The 24,217-nt window shown below is 38.0% G+C and overlaps 1 protein-coding gene across 1 annotated transcript in view; it reads right to left on the bottom strand.

The window, feature by feature from the left end:
* Positions 1–3,686: 3,686 nt before the first annotated feature.
* The window catches only part of NBAS (NBAS subunit of NRZ tethering complex), a 160,253-nt gene continuing 139,722 nt past the window's right edge, over positions 3,687–24,217 (bottom strand). Inside the window, exons 50-52 of the mRNA XM_062489692.1 lie at positions 19,425–19,569; positions 13,425–13,553; positions 3,687–3,956 (exon numbers count right to left, since the gene is read on the bottom strand). Of these exons, the coding sequence (XP_062345676.1) occupies positions 3,687–3,956; positions 13,425–13,553; positions 19,425–19,569 (544 nt within the window). The remainder of the gene's footprint in view (positions 3,957–13,424; positions 13,554–19,424; positions 19,570–24,217) is intronic.

Raw genomic sequence — 24,217 nt, 5'->3', positions numbered from 1 at the left:
GGAAAAAGAAATTCTGAGTTATGATCTTTCTTCCCTAATCTCTGGTTCTAATTATTCAAAAGAAAGGTGATATATTTAGCTGCTTTGCTCTGTCTCCCAAGCAGCTAAAAGCTCCTTAAAGATCCAAACGCTATCAGTGCCTTTCAGACAAAAGAGGATTAATTGCCCTAGGAAGCACTGCTCTTGGAGGCACAACTCTTTATTCACCTGCTTTTGGGAGCACAGATATCTCCAGAACGTGGAACTGCTTGAGGTTAAAAAAAATAAAAATCTGTTTATACTGTATTATGAACAAATCCCAACTGCAAATCAAATACACTGACAGAACTGAACTGTTCAGTGTTCAGTATAACAATAACCTGGCTAAAAGTAATACCGGTGAGTTTCTTAACCTTTAAAAGAACAAAAGAAAAAATAGAAAATACAAAGCCAACTCAATAGCACTTGCTAGTGTATCCTGCTCAATCCCAGAGTATTAAATGTCATTCTGCAATACAGAAGATACTAAAAGGCTGGCACTGGGATACAGGTCGTTGTTATGTGCCTCTTTTTTTCTTGAATTTTCTTTGAAACATACACTAATATAGGCTGATCATTTTGGGCATATATACTAAAGTAATACTGTCTCTTGTAGGTGAAAGTTTTGAAAACAGAATAAACAGGAATGATCCAAGCATTTATCATGGATTTACAATGCCAGCAAACCAGAAAATGGAGAGGAGATCAGTCACACTCATCAGAGGTTTATGTAAAGCTCAGTTTTAGAGCAACACTAAACACAAACTTCTCATGATCCTGAATGAGAATGGTCAGAAAGTCTAGCACTGGATTTACCAACCTGAGAACAAAACCTGCAGAACAAAATGTGAAGCACTGAAATATCTTCTGCAGAATAACTTAAGGTTTTCTTGCTGGAGGTGTACGTATTTGTTCACATCTACTGATTGACACTTATATTACTTTTTTTAAATTTTTCCTTTTCTCTCCAATTCCAATATGCTTGCCTTACTAGTCTGGAGCTCTTGGGACTGCTAACATAAAAGAACAGAATTAAGGCAATATAGCTGAATTATAGAAATTGGAATTTGGAATGCATGCTCATACATGGATGATATAACCTTCCATAAACACTGAAGGAGAGCTGGGACTAGCAAACAAAAGGTAAGTTAACAATCTGAAGAATTAAAGCATTGCTAAAAGTCTCATTACAAGCCCTGTGCAAAGGGGGAAGTAAGGGTGACATCTGAGCCACTTTCACAGTCAGTAAAACCTGGTAAAACAAAGCAGATCCCTTTTTTTGAGGACAAACAAAAAGCTTTTCAACATGGGAACAGCCAACAGTCATCTTTGGAGGTTTTCCAGACACAATTGAGTGTAGGCTGGAGCAACCTACTCCAGCCATACAGGCATCCTGCCTTAAGCAGGTTACATTGTATTACCTTAGAGATTGCTTTCAATGTGTATTATGTCCCATGGATCATGTAATGTCTCTGCAAATTATTACATCAAAATTAGAACACGAGATTAGGCAAAACGTTACAGACTGATTTTAAGAAGTGTCTATAAACACAAAACATCAAACTCTTCAGATAATACAGTGTAATAAACACAGTGCCCTTGTTAAAAAACCCTCTGAAAACAATAAAAAAAATTGTTTTGTCTTAGTAAGACAGAAAGGCATTTGGAATCATTGCCTGGTGAAGTTATGGAGCTTATTCTGGGAGATATTTGAGAACACCAAAAAGACAATGCAGTTACTGCTCGCAGCTGGCACAGCTTCATGAGAGCAAAGTCCTGCTTATCCAACCCTTACACCATTTCCTTTTATGACAAGGTAACCCACCTGGTTGATGAAAGGAGGAGCATTGTAATATATTTGGATTTCACTGAAGTTTTTGGTACTGCCTCTACTACAGGATCTCTACAGGATCCTTCTGGACAAATTGTCCAGCATTCAGCTGGACAAACTCATCATGGGATGGGTGAACAACTAGCTTATGGGTTGGGCACAAAGGGTTTCAGTGAACTGGGTGACATCAGAGTGGTCACCTGTCACCAGTGGGGTTCCACAGGGCTCCATCCTCAGTCCTGTGCTCTTCAACATCTTCATAAATGACCTGCATGAAGGACCGGGAGGATTCTGAGCAAGTTTACAGATGATACAGAATTGGGAGGTGCTGCTGACTTCCTTGAAGGCAGAAACCTTGACAAATCAAGAGGGATGGGCAATCACCAACCATCTTAAGTTCAACAAGGAAAATGGATGGATTCTGCACCTGGCACAAGGCAACCCTGGGATGGACAGACTGGGGAATAACAGGCTGGACAACAGTGCCACAGAAACAGCCCTGGGGGTCCTGGCTGATGGCAAGTTGAACATGAGCCAGCAGTGCCCTGGCAGCCAGGGGGGACCAACCCTGTCCTGGGGACATCAGGGACAGCAGCACCAGCCAGGAAAGGGAGGGATTGTCCTGCTCTGCTCTGGGCTGGAGCAGTTTTGGGTGCCACAATACAAGACATTAAACTATTGCAGTGTCCAAGGGAAGGCAACAAAGATGGTGCAGGGCCCTGAGGGGAAGCCGTGTGAGGAGTGACTGAGGTCACTTGGTCTGTTCAGCCTGGAGGAGACTGAGGGGAGACCTCACTGCAGTTACAGCTTCCCTGAGAGGGGAAGAGAGGGACAGACACTGATCTCTGCTCTGTGGTGACAGTGACACAACCTGAGGGAATGAACTGAAGCTGTGTCACAGGAGGTTTAGGTTGGTATTAAAGGATTTTTCACCCAGAGAAAAAGTGGCTGGGCACTGGAATAGGCAGTGGTGACAGCACCAAGATTGACAGAAGTGTTTGGACAATGCTCTCAAGCACATGGTGTGACTCTTGGGGATGACGCTGTGCAGGGCTAGCTGGACTTGATGATGCTCATGGGTCCCTTCCAACTCAGCATATTCTGTGGTTCTGCAAATATATACATTTATGCAATTTTTCAGAACTCAGGAAAAATAAAAGTAAATACTTTGAAAGTACATTCACAAATGCTCATGATTTGAAATGGGGCTTCCCAAATAGGGAGAAAAATATATCTTGGACTTTAGCTTATTCTCATGAATAAACAACACTAAGGAAAGACAGGAATTTCAGCAAAAATAGCTGAAGAAAAAAATATTTATCTGTCTAAAAGGTGGAAAGAAGAGATAGTACATAAAATGCAAAATATTTTATTTCTTGCAAACAAAAGCTGTGATAACATTGCACAATACAGAATTTTAAGGTTTTAAAGATTCTCAAAAATCACTCTTGTGACTTTTTTTGCTCCATATATATCTTTATAATTATATTTTTACATTAGTTTTACATTATGACAAGAGTAATTACAGAAATTAAAACAAATTGTATATAACCTGCCACCTTACTAATGTTTCATTTATATGTAACTGAATGTAACCATTTAACTTCAATCTGAAAGGATGATCAGATTCAAGGCTTTGCTAATCATACAACAGAATAATATAGTCTGCACCAACAGGATTTTTTTTAACAATTAGAAGTATATGGAATTTACTGTGTGCTGTGTGTTTTCTACAAAATGTAGGTAATAACTCACTTTGTTGCTTCACTAGAGCAACAATTTCTCCCTTTTGTGTAGGATCAGCAAAAATGCAGACAAATGCATAAATCCAAAGTTTTCAGATCCAATGCTGAACAGCCTGGAGGGCAGTAGTAAAAGTCCTGAGTGCAGGATGGGTCCTTCGATGAGCCATCAGGAGAGACCCAGCCTCTGCACTGAACCCTGCTTCCTTAAGCTGTTGTGCAATTTCCTCCACATCCCAGCCTCCCTGTCCCTGGAGGAGGTGGTCAATAAGGTGTGGGCAGAAGGCAGTGGACATGCACTTCACCACCAACTTGGTGTTGAGGAGCAAGGAGAGTATTTCAGCATCACAAGTGGAATCATCAACCTACAAAGAAAGAGAAGTTCAAAGTAATTAAAAATTAATTATCAGATACAGCTAACAGCCAGAACATATCACAATGGTTCTGACTGCACAGTGTGACCTTCAAAGTGAGAGGAGTATTCCCCACAGATTAACTAAGGGACACATGCTTTGCATATGTCAGAAAATGTAAAGGTATGTCTTTCACAGTCTATCACATTAATATAAATATCTGACCTGCACAAAGTTAAGGAATAAGAATGCTTAACAGCCTGGGATTACAGCACCAGCTTTATAGACTTTTCACAGGTTTTCAGTCCCAGTGCAGCACAGATCACACCACTTAGCTCCATATCAAGAATGACACTCTGAGGAAGGTCAGAGTAGAGTATATTAAATTTTGGTCACTTTATATTAATATATTACATTACATTTCACATGCCAATATGACAGGCAACATTCACAGACTCAATCAGCACCTACAGCAAGGATGAGATTTTCAGAAGAATATAACATATTAAAAGATGTGAAACACAGAGCTGCTACCTCTGAGAGACACCCTGGATGCCTCAAAAAATGTGGTTACTTGATATATGAGACCATAACACTCTCTTGAGAATCATGTCTGTAGTTTTACAAATAACATAATAAAATACTTTAAATTCTGTTTCAGGTAATTTTAATATATCCTTCATGGGTTCTTTGAAATACAGTGCTGTGTTAACTTAGCATTTAATGAAGCACACTGAACAAACTACATATAACCAAAAAAGGGAAGGGACCCCATCCAGAGAGACCTTGACAAGCCTGAGAGGTAACCCTGAGCAATCTTCATGAAGTTCAACAGGTCCCAGTGCAAGGACCTGCATCTGGGTTGGTACAATCCCAAGAACAAGAACAGGCTGAGCAGAGAATGGACTGAGTGCAGCCCTGAGGAGAAGCACTTAGGATGTTGGTGGACAAGAATTTCAACATGATCCATCCATGTGCTCTCACATCCCAGAAAGCAAATCATAACCTATGCTGCATCCCAAGAAGTGTGGGCAGCAGGGCATGGGAGGGGATTCTCTCCCTTTGTTCTCCCAACCTGGAGTGCTGCATTCAGCTCTGAGATCCACAACATAAAGACAGGACATTTTGAAAAGAGTGCAGAGGAGGCCACGGGGATGATAAGAGGGCTGGAGCACCTCTCCTATGGAGACAGAAGGAGAAGCTGAGTCTGGAGACATTAAAGCCCCAGAGACATCTCATAGTACCTTTCAGTAACTAAAATGAGCTACAAGAGAGCTGGAGAGGGACTTTTTACAAGGGCATGGGGTGATAGGACAAGGAGCAATGATGAAACTGCAAAAGGGCAGGTTTATATTAGGTATTAGCAATAAATTCTTTACTGTGAGGGTGGTGAGGCACTGGCATACACTGTCCAGAGGAGCTATAGGTGTCCCATTCTTGGGAGTGTTTCAAGGTCAGGTTGGAAGGGGCTTCGAGTTACCTGGTCTAGTGGAAGGAGTCCCTTTCCATGGCGGGGGATTGGAACACCATGATCTCTAAAAGTGCCTTCCAACCCACACCATTCTGTTATTCTATGCTAAAAAAAGACCAAAGGAGGGCTAGACAATAATCAGTTTTCAATTACTGCACCTTACAAGTTATAAATAAACTAATCAAAGTATGATACATTTACAAAACAACCTCCCAGTTTAAAAGGAAAAATAAAATTTTCTGGTTTCTTTCTGCTTAGTTTTCTATAAAAATTATGTACCAACACACATGATTGGTACTAGAGTACCAGCAAGTAATAAATACCCTATGATAATAGTTATTTAGCACCTCTGAAGAGCAAGGACACCACAGGACATGACTACTGCATACAGGGTGATTGTCAGTGACACTTTGCACTTGTAATCAAGCCATTTTTAATCTAATTAGCACAGCAGAAGGTCCCATTTACAAAACAGTTCTAAGAACCATAGGGATGTCCAGCCTTTAGGCTACCCAACCTTAGTCTTTAATTATTTAATAACTGCCAAAAGTTAACTACAGAGATGCTTTCCTATTGAAGACAGGCTGATGATTAAATAAAATGGGTCAACAGCTGAACATGAGCCAGAGTGTGCTCAGGTGGCCAAGAAGGCCAGTGGCATCCTGGCTTGTATCAGCAACAGTGTGGCCAGCAGGACCAGGGCAGAGATTGTCCCCTGCACTTGGCACTGGTGAGGCCACACCTCAAATCCTCTGTCCAGTGGCCTTGCACTTGCATGAAAAACACCGAGGTGCTGGAGAGTGTCCAGAGAAGGGCAATGGGTTGGGGAAGAGTCTAGAGACTGAGACATATGAGGAGCTGCTGAGGGATTTGGGGCTGTTTATCCTGGAGAAAAGGAGGCTCAGGGGAAACACTATCATTCTCTACAACTGCCTGAAAGAAGGTTACAGTCAGATAGCCTGTTCTCCTAATTAACATGTGATAGGACAGGAGGAGGCATCCTTGGATTGTGCCAGGGGAGGTTTAGATTGGATATTAGGACAAAAAAATCATTATGGAGAAAGCTGTCAAGCACTGGAACAGGCTGCCCAGGAAAGTGGTTGAGACTTGGTTTAGAGAGGACTTTGCAGTGCTGGGTTAACAGCTGGCCTTGGTGAGACTTCACAGGTATTTTCGAACCTAAAAAATTCTGATTCAAAAATTTCTAATCTTGGCATTTTGCAGCACACCATGTAGCATACTAAGCCATTATCCAGACAGCTGCCATCTCTTCTGAAATGGGACTGAAGGGACAGTCTCTCCTACCTCGAAGCTCTGTGTACTCTATTCTTAACTTGTATGTAGGATGGAACTTTACACAGGTCTTCACTGTTTAATTTTATGAACATAAAATGCAAATAATAATTACAGTAGTGAGATTGACAGCAGATGCAAGGTTTAATTTAAAATTTTTTAGGCTACTATTCAATTAAGGAAAAATGCTATAGATTAGTGATTTCATATGCCAAAAACTTACAAAATTGAGAGATACAAATCTGAAAGAAGACCTTTCCTAGAATAAACCATTAAACATCTCAGCTATATTATGGGGATGAAGATGCCCATGCAGCATACAGAGAAACCTGTCTGCAGACACAAAGAAACGAGACCAGTGTGTAACAGTTCACAAAAAGGCTCTTGGGTTGTGCCCCACAGCTCAAACAGATCAGTAGGTTTAAATTAATTAACATTTTCCATTTTCTGACTTGAAAGCTGTCTGAAGACCTGGTAAAGGAGAGGAAACTTCTGTAATTTGGTTGTCTCCAGCAACTGGATGGAGGCACACATGGCAACCAGACCCTGTGAATGCATTTCATGCAGTTAAAGCCATTGTCTGTTCCACCTTTCTTTGGTCAGTCTATTAGAGTCTGGCAGGTGTGGGAAGAAGACAGACACACCAAGGTTTGATAAGGACTGCATTTAAAAATAGGCAGCAAACGAACCTCAACTAAGTATCAGCTTTACAGCTCCAGAACACGTTAAATTTTTGGGTATCAGTTGCACATCTAGAGGGATTTCTAGTCGTCAGTTAAAATAACAACGTACAGAGATTGTCAATGAATTGAGACATGTTTACAAACCTTAATTAAGACAGCTTATATACTGAACAGCTCTGTTTAAATAGAACTGTAAGACTTTTTAAAATTGAATCAATGTAAATGTAGCTTAAGACTACATTTATTTAAAATTAATTTTCAATCAGAACAACAAGCATTAAAGTAAAAAACCCTACTAAAACAATGTAAAAGGCAAACACACAAAGCATGTATTTTTAAAGAAATACACCACAGAGAGTATAGTAGCATGCATTTTTTAAAAAATACACCATCTATAGTAAGTTTTTTATGAGCATAGTAAGTGTTTTATACAGGAAGTTGCTCAGCAAAACTATGGGTTTTGCTCTCCAACCTAAAAAATAGACTGCTTAAGAGGGCATAGGGCAGATAGCAACATCACTAAAATTATAAAGGGATTAATTAAAAACATCTTACTAAGAAAGTAAAGAAATATGAAGCATCAAATTATCTAGTGGGATCAGATTAAGAGAAAATAAAAAAGCTAGGTTTTATTCACTGTTGAATTCTCTGTCAAATGATACTGCAAGATGTAAAAGCTCATACAAATTTAAGAAGAAATTGCACAAAACCAAGAAAGAAAACCACTGGCAATTACTTAGCAGATACATACAGCTGAAAATAACCAAAAGTTTGGAAATCAATATTTCAGAGAAAGAGCCTGTACATCTACTCCTCACTAGACTTGTAATTCTTCCATCTGTTTGAGCCAGGATGCTGCTCCAGATAGAATTCTGATCATCAAAATTTCACATTTTAAAAACTATTAATGGAAATCAACCTCTACAGTTATTTTTGCTTGCTGTACATAGCAAATATTAGCCTTTAGTACATACAGGCTCCTAAACGCACTACATTTTCATTTTCAAAATCACTCTTATGAGTCTGTAAGAGAGTAAAACCCAGCAAGTAAAAAACAACCACCTTACTATCCCAGTTTTAAAAAGCTGTTTTTTCTGGGCAGACAGCTTAGTCACGATCTTACTAATGAATCACTTCTGATCTGCCTGCAGATGCAGAGCCCTTGCTATCCCCAAGACACTAACTAGGCCATAAAACTAAAACTCCTGCTAATCCCAGAATCACTGTTCCACTGACATGGAATGCAGCTGACTGCAGTTTAAGCGGGTCTCAGAAGTGCAGGTATCTTCTGCACAAATTAACACCCAAGCACTTCCCATACTGTGTAAATAAACTATGACCCCCAATAATGACAGAATCAGAGTATATATGTTAGAGAAAAATCACTGCATGCACTCCATGCTAAGGGTGATACATTTTTCACTAGAGTAAAATCTGGAAGGTTTAAATGGGAGCAGCTTTCATTTTTCATATCCATCTCTCCTTCAGCAGAATTTGACAGTGTAGATTTCGCATGATGCCCACACACAATGTCCATGGTTACAGGTAAAAGTTCTAATGCGGATAATTACATTAAGGAGAACTGACTTTTTTCCCCTGGCTCTCCTGTTTAGGTATTGGCTAGTATCTACTTTCAAGCACTGAAATGGAGGCATTCAAGTGGTACCTTTGCTCCTATGAGAGCACTTGGGAGTACTGAATCCAGGTGTGGGGCCTCCAGCACAAGAAAAACATGGACTTGTTGGAATGGGTTCAGAGAAGGTCATGAAGACAATCTCAGGAGGGCTGGAGCACCTTTCCTATGAAAACCAGCTGATAAGAGTGGGGTTTTCAGCCTGGAGAAGAAAAGGCTCTGGGGAGACCATACAACAGCCTTTCAGTACAAAAGAGTTGAAAAGAGATGTTTTACAAGTTCATGGAGTGAGAGGACAAGAGGAAATATCCAATCTAAACCAACCCTCTTACTAAATGGTTTAGACTGGATATTAGGAAGAAAGTCTTCATTGTGAGGGTGGAACAGGTTGTCCAGAAAAGTTATGGATGCCCCAACCCTGGAAGTGTTCAAGGCCAGGACAGGCTTTGAGCAACCTGGTTTATTTAGTGGAAGTGGAAGGTTTGGAACTAGATGATCCAATTCCCCACCAGCATTGTTTGTGCAGGTATCCAGAGGTTCTGGTACTACCAAGAGGCAACATTTCACCCATAACTTCTGCATTAGAAAATCCACAAGTTACAACAGGCAAGAGCTGCTGATGACCTAACAGCAGTAAAGAACTGAAACTGCTGTTTCCCAGAGTATTCCCTTCTCCAATACTATTCCAGATAAAAATGCTTTATGTTTTATTCCTTCCTGGAGTATATATCTATAGAACAAATAAATAAGGGGGAAAGTAACCAGTGACATAAAAAATCCTGGGAAAATAAACTGGAGAAAGGTATTTTATCATAATCACCATTAGTTTATAATTCAGCTATTTCTTTTAAAGATTAATCCCCATTAAGTGAATAGCCATAAACGGCATAACTGGAGAACACTAGAAATCCCATTATTCCACATAAAATTTGTGATTTTTCATATTATGTTTTCCAGTAAAATGTTGTGAATGTATATTCAGTACTTCATCTCTGAAATTAAAACATGCAAATGGAGCCAAGGTATTTCTTCAGACTACAACATTTTTCTTGCTCCAGTTTCTATTAAAGTATTGATTGAACAAGTATTTCCACTGCTTATATTAACTTCCACTTGTTAGCTGTTTTAACATTATAGGTACCAACAGGCAACAGAATATTGACTTGCTCTCTCAGATGTACAAAAATCAGCTTTTATCTCTAAAAGGTAACCCAGTGCATAGACAACACTGAAACCTCTCTCAAAAACAATTTTACTTTTAAGGGCTGTATTGGTAGTTATTTTAGGTAAACTGATTTTTTAAATTACTCACACAGTACACAACATAGGGGAAGAACAGTTATTTCCATCACTCAGAAAAGACAAGTGGCAGCTCATTAAAAGATACACAATAAAAAGAGGGGTCTGCAATTTCAAAAAAGCTTACACAAAAACTTGGTTGGTTTATTACAAACAAAAGCTGTACAATTCCTAGTATCAGCACTTCAGCATCATCCTAAACTGTAAACATCTATAAAGCTGTCAGCAACACACAACAAATGGCTAACTAATACATCCTATCAGCAAGCAAGTGCTGTATTTTTCTCACAGCCATGTTTGTGAGCTGTGTTAGCACTGGATCAGGGAATCAATAGCTATGATTCCCCTCTGCCAGATGTTATTTGTCTGTTTCCTGTTTAAGCAGAAATGGCCTTTCTATGAAAAAATAATTCCGAATTTAACAAAAAGCATTAACAGTGTGAATACTTTTTTTTTTTAAAAGCAAAAAGTAGGCATGGAAAATTATACTGCATGAACAACATTGCCATAGCTAAGTAATATATGCACTTTCAATACAACAACAAATAATGTAATCATAAGAGATGCATATGAAACAAGGAGTAAGAAGTACTCTTTATACAATATAAGAAACAGCTTTTACATTTAGCACAACACTCTTCTGTACTAGCAGCTTTTCTAAGACTGTCACATCCAAGGTAGTGACTAAGCTCTATGCCTGATGTAAAAATGTCAACAGTTACATCTTCATCAACTTGAAGTAAAACATTAGACCAAAGCTAACTGCTTTGAAAATTCTAGGTTATTCAGCACTCTTACAGAACTATGTGCTCAAATTAATACTGAATTTAGAAGGAAAAATTAGAAACAGCTTATCAAGCTGCCTCTTGTATAAAAAAGCCAAAGAAAGTATTATTTTGGGCATGCACAGGTATACAAAGTGCTTTATACTAGCAAGAAGCTAGTAAGGTTCCTGGCCCTAAAACTCCAATATAATGTAATCAGCCCAGAGTGCAGGAAAATGAAAGCTGGAGCACACTAGAAAGAAATGGCCAGTTTAAAGAGCAATACAATTAGTAACCTTTCAGAAAGTGCTACTGCACAGCATTATGCTTTAAAAATAGTTAAACAAAATGTACTTGGACACTTATTCCTGCTGACAAGCTTCAGAATTAGTCACTTATACAGCAGCTTTCATCTGGTAACAAAAGATTCAATTTTAAAAAGCTAACAACAATACAGACCTTAAAAGGTGCATGCATGTATCAGATTATCAGATTTGTGCTTGCTTTTCAATGAGATCATCTTGTTTAAAAGTTACCAAAAAGCCTTAATTTGTAGAAATTAAATCTAAAATTGCAGGTGGCAAAAGAAAACAATCAATGTACTATTGTTTTGGTGGTTAATATTTATACAATTGTTTTGTAAAAAAACTTAGAAAATTTGTGGTTCATTGGCATAAAAGAAGGGGAACAGGAACACCTATGTGCTCTTAGCTTAGATAGCAAACGCTCCAAATTCAAACTGGGTGCTAACAATGGCATTAGAATTTTGCCAGAAGATGTATGTTACATATAATATGTCTTGCTACTTTCCATTCTACTGTTTCAAATTTTTATGGAGAACATGTTGAAAAAGCTGGTGCTTCTTCCATTTTGGCAACAAAGTCCTTTTGAAGGAAAATCAGCAATATGTGAAATGGAGTCTATGCTTCTCTGGCTAGTCTTCACCAGTTCTGGAAAGGAGATGGATCATTTCTCAAACTTTTCAAAGGATGCAAAAAGAGAAAGCTTCTGGAATACAATATGCATAAGAAAGACACAGCTCGTAAGGAAGAGAGACTTAAGGGAGAGTTCTGGGAAGAGCAGGATGCAGAGTATCTTTCCTAGGTAATAGAGAATGGTGTAAAAGTAGGAGATATGATTTGTACATTTTGTTACAACGAAGGTACCTGAAAACTTTGTGGCAATCAGTATAACTAGAATAGAGGGTATCCCTAGAAGGAAGTTATAATTTCAATCTGAATTCCAATAAATCACATTTTTATAGTTTTTGTGTTTGGGGGATATTTACTTAAAAAAAAAACAAAAAACACATGGTTTCATTTTTTTCCATGTCGGCAGCTTCACTGTGAAGTACCACATGGAAAATATAACAAATTATTATTTTGTATTGGAATACATAACCAAAAGCTCCCTAAGGCGAGGTGAAGTATTTGTAAATATTACAGATGAGGCCTTCCTACCTAAATATTACAATTCTGGAAATTATCAGTGCAATTAATTCAGTCAGAGGATAAAGCCATTCTCTTTCATGAACAGATCAGAGACAACTGGTTCCTTCACTTTTGCAGAAGAATGTTAGATTGCAGACCGCAGCTAACATAAAACCCAAGAAAGTTAGGCTGTACATGCACAAGTTCAGTTAACAGCTTAAAAAAATTTTAAACTTAGCTCAGTTTTCAGATAAAAGATACAAGATGGTATCATGCTTCTGCCTAGGAGACTAACTTTCATATTTTCAGGTGTTCCTTCCTATTTGCTGAAAAGCAAATGCACAAGGAAAATACAGTAATGTAATATTATATAGGAATTGACAAATATGCATTAATGTCTTTCAGTTCTTGTCCAAAGAAAAAGAGAGTATTCATGTTTCTTCTACAGAAAGTTTGCTACAGCATGGAACCAAGTCTGTTTAGAATGGCATGAAAGTTCCTGAACACAACAAAAGCAGTGACATAACAGCTCTCCAAGTACATATAAACAGATGCCACGTTTGTCAGAAACAAACCAAGTCATACTATGATCACTTTAAAAAACCCCAAAGCAAGGGAACATGAACACAGAGGGAACAATCTACTTCACATATCAGAATAGTTTCTGTTCCACCACACTGACTTAAAACAGCATACTAAGTAATTTAAAGGAAGTGCTATGAGGTTTAATCACCTCAAGTGTATATAAAAGCTCTTACCAGCCCTGTTACTGCTCACTGTGGACACAATAGCTGTGAAAAACCTTAACAATGGTAAGTGTCTCAGTAGTTTCTGCTTACCACATGAAGATAAAAGGCCTAACTTATTACCTCAGCCTCTGAAAGGTGGTTCATTCAACTGTTCATACCTTAGCAACAGCTGTTATCTGCTCCAGTGCCACAGCATGAAGGTCTTGGTCTTTGCTTTCTACCAGCAGTTTCAGGGACGGCAGCAGGAGGGACTGGTTAAGCAGCAGCAAACACAGTTCTTTTATACACTGAAATAAAAAGTAAATTCTCTTAGTGTGATCTCTGAAGACACTAACATCATCATTCATAACAAAATTTATGAAAATTTTATGTCAAATGCAAAATGAAAACCACACTTCCACAACAAATGAATTCCCTGTTGCAAACACCTTGGAAACTGGAAAGAACAAATTTTAAAAATGTAGAATACTGGTTAAAGTGCAACGTTTGTTACATTAAGACAAGGCAGGTACTGAATCAACATTACAACTAGGAGTTTTACTGAAAAAAAATTACAGAGCCATCACAGCTCTCTGTGGGCTCTGTGGACAAAAAAAAATTTTGTTTACTGAAATACTGCAAAACTCAGGAAGAAACACTGGCATACACCTGTGACAATTCTGTAACTCAATTATGCAATCAGAAAAGTAGAACAAAATAAAGAGGAAATAACAGTACATACCACAGTTTGATAATGCTTCTGCTGCAAAAATATTCAAAATATTATACAGTATTTTATACACAGTTAAAGTTTAGAAAAATAACTTTCTGTTATTCATCTAGTTTCCTATACTTGATAGTACAGCATTAATTTAGCATCATACAACTTCAAGACAAAACTGGGCAGAAAATACCTTCTAAAATAAAAACAAAACCATCCCCCAACAAATCTGCTGTGCACTTCCAAAACTTTACTTTGCCCCTTACTTAAACAACCAAACATGTCCTACATGTGAGCTGTTTTATTTTTCCCAGTATTGTATTAATTTGTTCATCTAAATAAGTACAATCTAAATAAATAATCTAAGTAAAGAAATCTTGATAAATAATCTAAATAAATAATCTAAATGCATCAAAAAGTATTTCAACCAACAAAATATATTATAAACCAATATAATTTCTCTTTCCTTTTCTGTAACTTCTGAGAATTTAGGTTGCTTGTCACAACCACTTCCCAACGAGGCCCATCAGAGATGTCCCATTTTTCAAGGCACTTTACACTAGGGACTCTGGATATAGCATGGCAGTTACATTGAAAACGATAACCAATTTTTAAGAGATGCTCTCTGTTTCACTCCAGCAATTTGAAAGCAATTGTCAAAGGAGCTCATCAGCTAAATATTAAGCTGAGAGAATGCAAGTCATGTATTTTTTGTGTCTTTTGAACTTTAATGATAAGTGTAACAATTTAATGACCAAGATGAGCCACACATCTAGTAGCATTGTTTCAGTAGCTGTGAGCCTAAAAGCCTAAATATTATTTGAAGATGAGGAGACATTAAATACTCCAAATGTAAAGTACTGCACAGACACCTGGCTTTGCTTGGGACAGGGAACTCTCTGGCTGCACTTGCTCAGTCTTGTCTAAATTTACACCTTAAAGAAAGACAGCCTAGAAGAATATATTCCATCACACTAAGCTCTGAGTCACTAGGGTAAGCTTTGTTCTCTTATTCAGACTCTTTACTTTAAACCTGTATTCAGTATTGCTACTGATTGTCAGTGCTAAGAACCACAGAAGATACTGAACTGGAAGGAACCTACAAGGATCATCCAGTTCAACTCCTGGTCCTGCACAGCACCATCCCCGAGAGTCACACTGTGCGCCTGAGAGTGATGTCCAAACACTTCTTGAGCTCTGTCAATCTTGGTGCTGTCACCACTTCCCTGGGGAGCCTGTTCCAGTGCCCCCTCTGGGTGAAGAACCTTTTTCTGATATCCAACCTAAACCTCCCCTGACACAGCTTCAGTCCATTCCCTCAGGTCGTGTCACTGTCACCACAGAGCAGAGATCAGGGTCTGTCCCTCTCTTCCCCTCTCAGGGAAGTTGTAACTGCAGTGAGGTCTCCCCTCAGTCTCCTCCAGGCTGAACAGACCAAGTGACCTCAGTCACTCCTCACACGGCTTCCCCTCAGGGCCCTTCACCATCTTTGTTGCCTTCCCTTGGACATTGGAATAGTTTAATGTCTTGTATTGTGGCACCCAAAACTGCCCCAGCCCAGAGCAGAGCAGGACAATCCCTCCCTTTCCTGGCTGGTGATGCTGTCCCTGATGTCCCCAGGACAGGGTTGTCCCTCCTGGCTGCCAGGGCACTGCTGGCTCATGTTCAACTTGCCATGGACCAGGATCCCAGGTCCCTTTCTGCAGTGCTGCTCTACAGCCTCTCATGCCCCAGTCTGTGCAAACCCAGGGCTGCCCCATCCCAGGTGCAGAAATTGGCACTTTCCCTTGTTACACTCCATACAGCTGGTGATTGCCCATCCCTCTGATTTGTCCAGGTCTCTCTGCAGGGCCTTTCTATCCTTGATGGAGTCAACAGCTCCTTCCAATTTAGTGGTATGGACATGCTTGTTGTGAATGCTATGATACAGATCAAGGAATAAGAAGACTAGATAAATACATAAAGCTTTGTTTAATCATTCATGTACTTATTAAACTTCTGGTAATTTCATATTCCACTGGATTTCTTTTGAGCTGCATACCTGCCATTCCAGCAAACTTACTGAATGAATAGTCATGGATTCGCTCGCTCTACGTCTTCTTTTCTTGAAAATACGTATTCACAGCAATAGATACAAGTTATATTCAGAAAAATAAATTCTGAGAATCATAAGATACTTAATTTGAGTAAAACTGTAATTTTAACATGATTGGTAACATTTCCCTCTCAAAAACAGCTGGAGAAGTTGAATAACTTTCTGCCTGATGGTAGCATGTCTAGCAGACATACTCAAATCTTAACTACCATGCCCAAGTACAGAAGAAGCAGTACTCTCTTTTGAAGAAGAAATACACTTTCCAACAATTGCATTTCTTTTTCTACAGGAAGGAAGTGGACAACTTGCCAGCCACTGAAGACTGTCCAAATAGTACAAATTTCAACTTGTATCACTGCCACTAATAACTGCAGGACTGCTTTGGACAGCAATTGAAAACCCAAGCCCAGGAAGGAAGTCACCACCCACAGCACTTCTCAGAGCAACCTAAGTGGGTTTCTGTTCTGCAGTGAGCACTTGAAAGCATTCAAGTGTTTGCTGCCTGCCATGAGAGGCTCTGCTTAGAGGGGGCTTGTGTTACCTGTGAGAGGGTCAAGGGAAGGTCCAATTCAAAATCTGAATTACCATGATTTAGTTGAAACTTTAGTAAGACAACTTTTGTCTTCTATCTAGTTATGCAGCTATCAGTGGTTCACTGTGACATGACATCAAGCAAATAAACTGCATGCCGTATGAGCCTGTTTTGGGTCCAGTATTATTCAGTACATGGATGGCTTGAAGGACTGTATAATGAATACAAACAGCATTATGTCTGGAGAGGCTAAAAACAGACTGAAAAGCAGCATTTAAAATCAACATTATCTGAATAAAATGAGCAGACACCATTTTGTATGAACAAAATCACACAATCTAAAATCATATATAAACCCCAGGAAAAACTAGCTACAAAAACTGTAAAAAAAGGAGACCAACTGTCTGCTGTATTATTCTAGGAGGTAAGTATCTCATAGCCACTAAGACACCAGGGTGATTACAGATAAGGGACTAGATACACTCTCCCATGTTAACTGACACATGACCAATAGGCTGAGAGAAGAACATGATATTCAGAAGAGCCACATTTTTGACAATTACCAGGGGGAAAAGGATTTTTCCCTTCCTAAGGAGATTAATCAGGCAGTGCAGATGTTGGACAATCCAAGCATGTGTCTTCCAGGGAAATAAAACAATGCTTTCTTCCACTAAAAGGAATGGATGTAACTACCCACTGAATAATACAAATTAAAACCCTAAACAAACAAACAACCTCACAAAAATATCCCCCCCAGAGCAAACACAGACACAAAGATTAAAGTTATGTAAGTATCCAAGAGACATTAAAAAAGTACTTGGCTTAAAAATCTAGATAGACCAGTAGGGTATGGAATGAAAAAAAGAGTTAAATCCTTCATGACTATATCCAAAGAAGGTTTTTCTAACTTCTAGACCACATGACTTGAAGTTACATGTGTTTTCCATTACAACCCTTGAACCTGGCGAAGTTGTAATGGAGAGAACTTGAATGGCGAATGCTTTTCATGATAATTAACTGGTTTCAGTTTTTAGAATCCCATTATTCCAGATCTGTCATCTTAATCAGTGTATTTATTGAAATGTGAAATCATCTAAACAGGTTGTCAGTGATCTTATTCAACCATACCACTGCAAATCTGTCATTTAAGCACTTAAGTACTGTAGTCATACATACAAATAAATCACTTAAATTCACACGTCATTCCCCCTCTTCCCAAGTAGTGACTTACAGGAATACAGCCTGTTTGTGTAGGTAACTGCACAACTACACATTTTAGCACAACTCTTTGTTACTGCACAGTTTTCTAGCCATAAAAAATGCATTTTACACCAGTAAGGCTGTTTAAATCTTGAAGATCAGAGTAACTTACTATCTGTACCTGTATAGTCATACATGGTGGGCTCTCTCATCATCCTGTACCATTAAAAAAACAAACCAATCAGGCATCTCCAAAGCTGTCTACCAATACCAAAACTGTGTAAACAGTGACTTTCCATGGAGATCAGGCACAAGTCTACCCAACCAAGAGAAATGCAAACCGTGACCCTTCTTGAGCAGAACCTGGTGAACTGACTGCTCTATGCCAGTGACATTCAGAGGGGTTTGTCTTCCTGGATCACTGAGGTGAGGCAGAACATTCCACTTCGACAAAATTCAGCTACTCCTATGCACACTAAGACTGTGAGCTTACAATCTAAAATGCATCATTTCAGCACCTTACAAAGAAAAGCTATATATAATTATACCAGTCCCAGGGACAGACAGACCTGTCTTCCACCAAAGAGTTTTGGTGGGAGGAGTAAATTTATATACATACTTATCATTTCAGCTTACTGCCACCTTCTGGAATCATGTTTTTACACAGATTTCTGAACTTGACTCAGATCAATGTGTTGGATTAGGAAACAAAAAAAAAAAAAAACAAACTACAAACAAAAACCCACACACCCACCTGTCTGTATTTTAAACAGAATATGTTGTTTTTATTCTGCTTCTCTTCCTAACATCATCTGTTTTCTATAACAGACAGTGACTGCATAAAGATAATTACAAGAGATTAATCAGTCTACTAAAAATATGCATGACTACTCTGAAATTGTGCCAAGTTTATTAAGAAGTTTCTTCTCCAGCCTGTCTTCATTAATATCCAATGTTTACATACAAAACACTTCAATAATTTTATACTTAGGAGATGCTTGTATTGAAGTATGCATACATAGTTAGGGAAGACAAGTTAGAATATCACAGTTACTACTTAGCAATTACTTACATATTAAGGTTTTTTTTCAATCACCATGTTTTTCAGGGTTTGCAATACTGATTTAAATGATAATAGATTATTAAACCCTTGCTGCAAATACATTAAAGAATAATCTATACTGTAAGAGACTTATAAAGATCAGCTAATCCAACGAGCCTCAAACTCAAAGCAAGTCCCACAGGATCAAACTGTGACATGACCAAGTCCTAAATACCTACAAAGACAGATTCTCCTCATCTCTTAGAGGCATCCACCTGTTGTAATGTTTCACTGCTTCAAAGATGAAAAATGTTTTCTTTGGGTGCAATGAGTTTTCAATGATGTAACACGTCTCTATTGCCTCTTGTCCTACAACTGAGCATGTCTGAAAAGAGACTAATTCTGCTCCTTGTTTCTTCATTTGACTACTTAAAGACACTATCTTCTGTAGTCTCCTCGAGACAGACTGAACCCAGTTCTCAGCCCCTGTGTTAGCCTTCCACTGCACTTGATCCAGTATGGCAATTCTACTTGTGGCTGGAACCTTGAAACAGGACTCATAAACATGATACCCAAAGTAAAAACTTACCTTGACAGGGAGCATGTGCTTTGTCTCATACAAAGAACGGCAGATTTTCAAAATTTCATTTCCTGTGCTCTCCTTTTCCTCAGGTGGGCACCTCTGCAGCATGAAAGTTCCCAGTTTCACCCAGGGATTATCATCTGTGCACGATCTGCCCAGTAAAAAAAAGAGATGGATATAGAATATAAATATACATATACCCATTTTCTGTAGGTTTCTCGTGTGTGACTTAAAAGTACAAACTCATGAAAGAAAGATGAAAGTTTTGAGACAAGTTACTGTCCATAATGCCACCACTCTTTCAATGCAACAAAGAAGTTTATTTTACTTTGAATTATGACATACATATTATAAACCCTGAGGAATTATACATTACATAAAGACTGACCAAATTGGAATAGCACGGGATCTTCTCCTGGCTTTACACCAGCTAATTTCCCAAGCAGAGTGATATTGAGGGAGGGGTGACAGGAATCCAGCATTCCTAATTTTGTTTGCTTTGATCACATTCTAGCAGCTTCCGTTTCCCAAGTATCTCTCTTGCTTCTGAGAGGAAAATACATAGCCAGATCACATTTTAATTTTCAGATCCAAGGAGTACAAACAAAAATAAACTTTTCTTCACAGCCCATCCATAAAAGGGTTAGAAAGTGAAATTACATGCATCTGAATTCTGTTAGTAGATATGGATGCAGTTACATTTGTTTTACATATTTAATATGTTCTTTTAATTCCAAACAGAACCTCATCCTATGTCACCATTACAGAGTCAGACATAAACAGATGGCAGACAGTAGATATAAGCAAATTTCATCATGCAGGATGGCGAAGGCAGTGTTTACTGTGAAGCTGTTTTGTTTGGGTTTTTTTTTGCTGCTGCTGCAACATTTTTTCACCTATAGTCCACATCTGGTAGATCCTGGAGATATTTTGGATACTTTCATTAGAAACAGGTACACTGGCTAGGAGTGGATGTAGTGACAGAAATTGGTAACAGACCACTTTCAACTGATGGCATGAAGCACAACACTGGAACACACCTACACTGCCATTTTTCTAATGTAAATTAAGTTGATGCTTTTCAATTCCCACCTACAGTGGGCTAAAATTACGCACAATTACAGTTTATATAATGACTGTATTAAGCCTATGTTCATCTGTGCATAAACTTCAGAAGGCACAAGAGGCATTTTAAAAATTACCCTATCAATTTCTCTGGTCAGTAATCAGCATCCCAAATACATGGTAAACTTTCCACTTTAGCTTAAACAAAAACAAAACCAGAAACAACAAAATAAACCAGAAACAAAACAAAAAAAACCCCACACAAACAAAATAAACCCCACAAAACAACAAGCAAACAACAAAAAAAAGCAACTCACAGCAGGACCAACAGTGGCAGTTTGGTATTACAATTTAGTGAAAATTAAGATACTCATTTAGTACATGCGACAAGAAGCAGTAAAGTGCTGTCAAAGTGCTCCTTTTCAAAGTTATTATTTTGCAGCAATTGTTAAAGCAACACATTAATATAATTGTAAATGGAGTCTGTTAAGAGAGTCTGTTGGATTGACACACCAAGTGTCTGACAGCTCTGGAGAGGACAACCACCAATATCTACTGTTAGATACATAAAAGCTCTCTCCAGCTCATCGTCCACTTTCAAAAGTACACACTGTAAACAAGTAAAAGCACCTTCACATGCAGCTGTCATTACAGTCCAACACGAAAACCAGACAGAAGACCTAGGAGAGGGCAACTTTGAATGCAAATTAAATAGAAGTCATTGTCTTTCTTCCTTCTGACAACTTAATTGAACCTTTCCATCAGTCACAGTCACTGACTGAGCACAGAGCTGTCAGAAGTCTGGCTGGGAACAGCAGAGCTCCTCCTCTCCACTCCTTTCAATGTGATGGGTTGAACCCCAAGATGCCAGATTATTCAACAAAAAGAACATGAGGCACTGAATCTGTGAATTCCCAGCAAGGGTAGGAGAAGGAAAAAACTCCACCTTTGCCACTGGTTAAAGGGACAGTTCCTGCTCTGTGATCCATTTCTTCCTTAGAGGCACAGACTCAAAATGAATTTCCATTTCTACAGCTGCTGCTCCCGGAGTACATTAAGAAAATCTCTAAGAATTTTCCATTAGAAAAAGGCAACAAAAATCACACTACAAAACACAAAAACAATCAGAAATATGCAAGGTCATCAAGGCTTACCATATGCAAATTTATTTAAGTAACGTATCAGATTATATAGTTTACATATTTAAAGCTCTTCTCATCACAATTCGTTGTAACTGTTTCAAATACTCCTGTGCACTATTAACAACTATCTGCTATTTTTAATTAAAACCAAAATTAAGTTACCAAAATCTGACACCTACAGGCAGAATTCAGTTTTCTTCTCTCCTGAATTTTACTTTTATTCAACAGTGGTAATAGAAAATTATTCTTCATCATGAAAAAAGCAATTACTTCAAAACCACAGCAGAAACACCTCAACTTTTTTTTTCCCAAAGCCAAAAGAGAAAAATCTAGGATTAAGATTAAAAAAGTGAACTAAAGTATGGGGTCTCTAACACTGGGGTCATTTCAGTTCCAAAATACCTTATCAATATTTATAATAAATATGAAAAATGCCTTTTGAATGTAGGCAGCAAGTTCCAAAGGACTGCAGAGCTTCAGGTACTGTCAATAACTTTTTTAAGAAACACCTTTATGAAATGTTTAAAATGACATCTGACTATGAGCCATCTGGGTAGAAAAGCATGCATGCATAACAAGGGTATGAAAATAAAATTTTAATAAGTGTATGCCTTTGACTACTGACTGAAACAACCAAGCTACCTCTCTGATTTCTAACAGTAAACACAGCATATTATGACAAGAAGAGAATCATACTTGTGGTAATAAGTATTATTTTAACTGTTCTTGTTCTAGAAAACAAAAAAACCAAAAAAACATTAAGTATGGACTTACTAACATAGGGGTTACTAAAATTACAAGCCTACCAAAAACCCCCTCAAATCTTAGTATTTTTGCTTCTCCTTCCTTTTAAACCTTTACAGAACGTAAATTGCAATTCGTAAACTCTGTAAATTTATGTAATTGTAAATTTTCCAGTTTTATATTAAATTGGAAGTATTAGGTATTTACTGCTAGACTGAAAACCTAAGCTCTAAGTATTCACATGACTCACACTTAAATTCCCCAGTTCCTGTAAGGATCATTACATTGGCTGTAAACAATAAGTGATAATGACCCTCTTCTGAAGGAGAGCAGGAAAAAAAGAGTAAACAAACATGTTAATACATACAGCTTTACCTTGATGTTTTCCTCTTTGCTCAAAAATTTGTTAATACAACTTGCTTTAAAATTAATTTTTTGAAAATGCCAGTAACAAAACAGTTCCTGTTCTTTACTCCCAATCATCCTAAAGACAGGCTTTTCAGGAACACATATAACATACATACATAAACCCCTAGGCTGCTAAGCATAGTTCAATGCTGTTAACGTGGAATTCTGGAACAGGGGAGAAGAGGGAAGAATTAAGACTATGTAATTGCCCAGAAGCCATAAAAACTACTTTAGACTCTAAAAGAGCTATGATACAGGTGACCCAAGTATTTGCAGAAATTTAAACTTCCAAGATCACTGAAGTTGAAGAGGTATTCCACCTCTGAAATTTGATCCACAGTTAGTTGTGACTACACCTTTTTTTTTAATTATTATTTTTATTCTTCACTTCGGGAAGTCAGAAGGAACGTAACAACAAGAGGGAGATACAATTATGTAATTTTTTACATCCTCTGTAACAAAACAGTAGACAAGAATTGCCCATATACAAGACAGGCTCTCCTTTCACAACCTCTTTAATCTTTCTGTTCAACACAAAGAAAAAGGATTTTGCTAACTGAAAATTAAAAAAAAAAAAGATTTAAAAAACAGTTTTGACATTTCCCACACACTGTGATGCTTCCAATTTTAAATTACAATCAAAACCAAAACTTAAAATGAAAGTTGAAACATGAATTTGTGACAGTTCCCACAGCAGTCCTTGTAATTCTTAATGAAGACAATTTTTGGCTTGTACAACTGTCACTAAAGAATTCAGGTAAATGATTACCCAGAAATTTCACACAAACTGCAATCTTGAATGTGAAAAAACCTTTACAGCTTACCTTGTAACCACCAGAGTTCTCTACATGTGCATAAGACAGTTACATTTTAGAAAAAGATAAGCCTTAACTTCTCTGAAAAAATCAATGCACATAAACACTTTGTGTGTGAGTGTAGTCCCCAAGTTAAGATAGGCTGTAATCAATATCCCTAAGTAATCCAAAATAAACACCATTTAATGACTCTAACCTAAATAATGCCAGACACAGCTAGCCAAAAATTAGTATTACTGCTCTCTGAAAGGTATGTGACCCTTGCCTCCCCACAAGAGTTTTATTTAAATCCTTGTATCTTACAAGTGGTTATCAGTTACAGAATACAACAGCTAAATTTTTTTTTTCAAATGTATTCAGAAAGTTGTAAACAAAACCTAAAGAACTGATAAAATATAATGTAGTCTGGATGCTCCAAATTACTACTTCCAGTTAATATCCACTTTGATGTGTGCAATTCTGAAGTCTTATAATTATTTTAATCTTAAATTGGTTTGGATACTTTATTCAGAGACAGAAATAGCAGGTAGTGGATGCAGACAAGAGAAGTGCCATATTGAGATACCATTATCCTCTCCCAGACCTCCTGCAGACTGTCTGCCACATCCATCTGAACATCACCTTT

The sequence above is a fragment of the Cinclus cinclus genome, chromosome 3 (assembly GCF_963662255.1).
Source record: "Cinclus cinclus chromosome 3, bCinCin1.1, whole genome shotgun sequence".
NCBI classification, from domain to species: domain Eukaryota; kingdom Metazoa; phylum Chordata; class Aves; order Passeriformes; family Cinclidae; genus Cinclus; species Cinclus cinclus.
The sequence above is the reverse complement of the archived record's forward strand: the minus strand, read 5'-3'. Positions and strand labels throughout refer to the sequence as shown.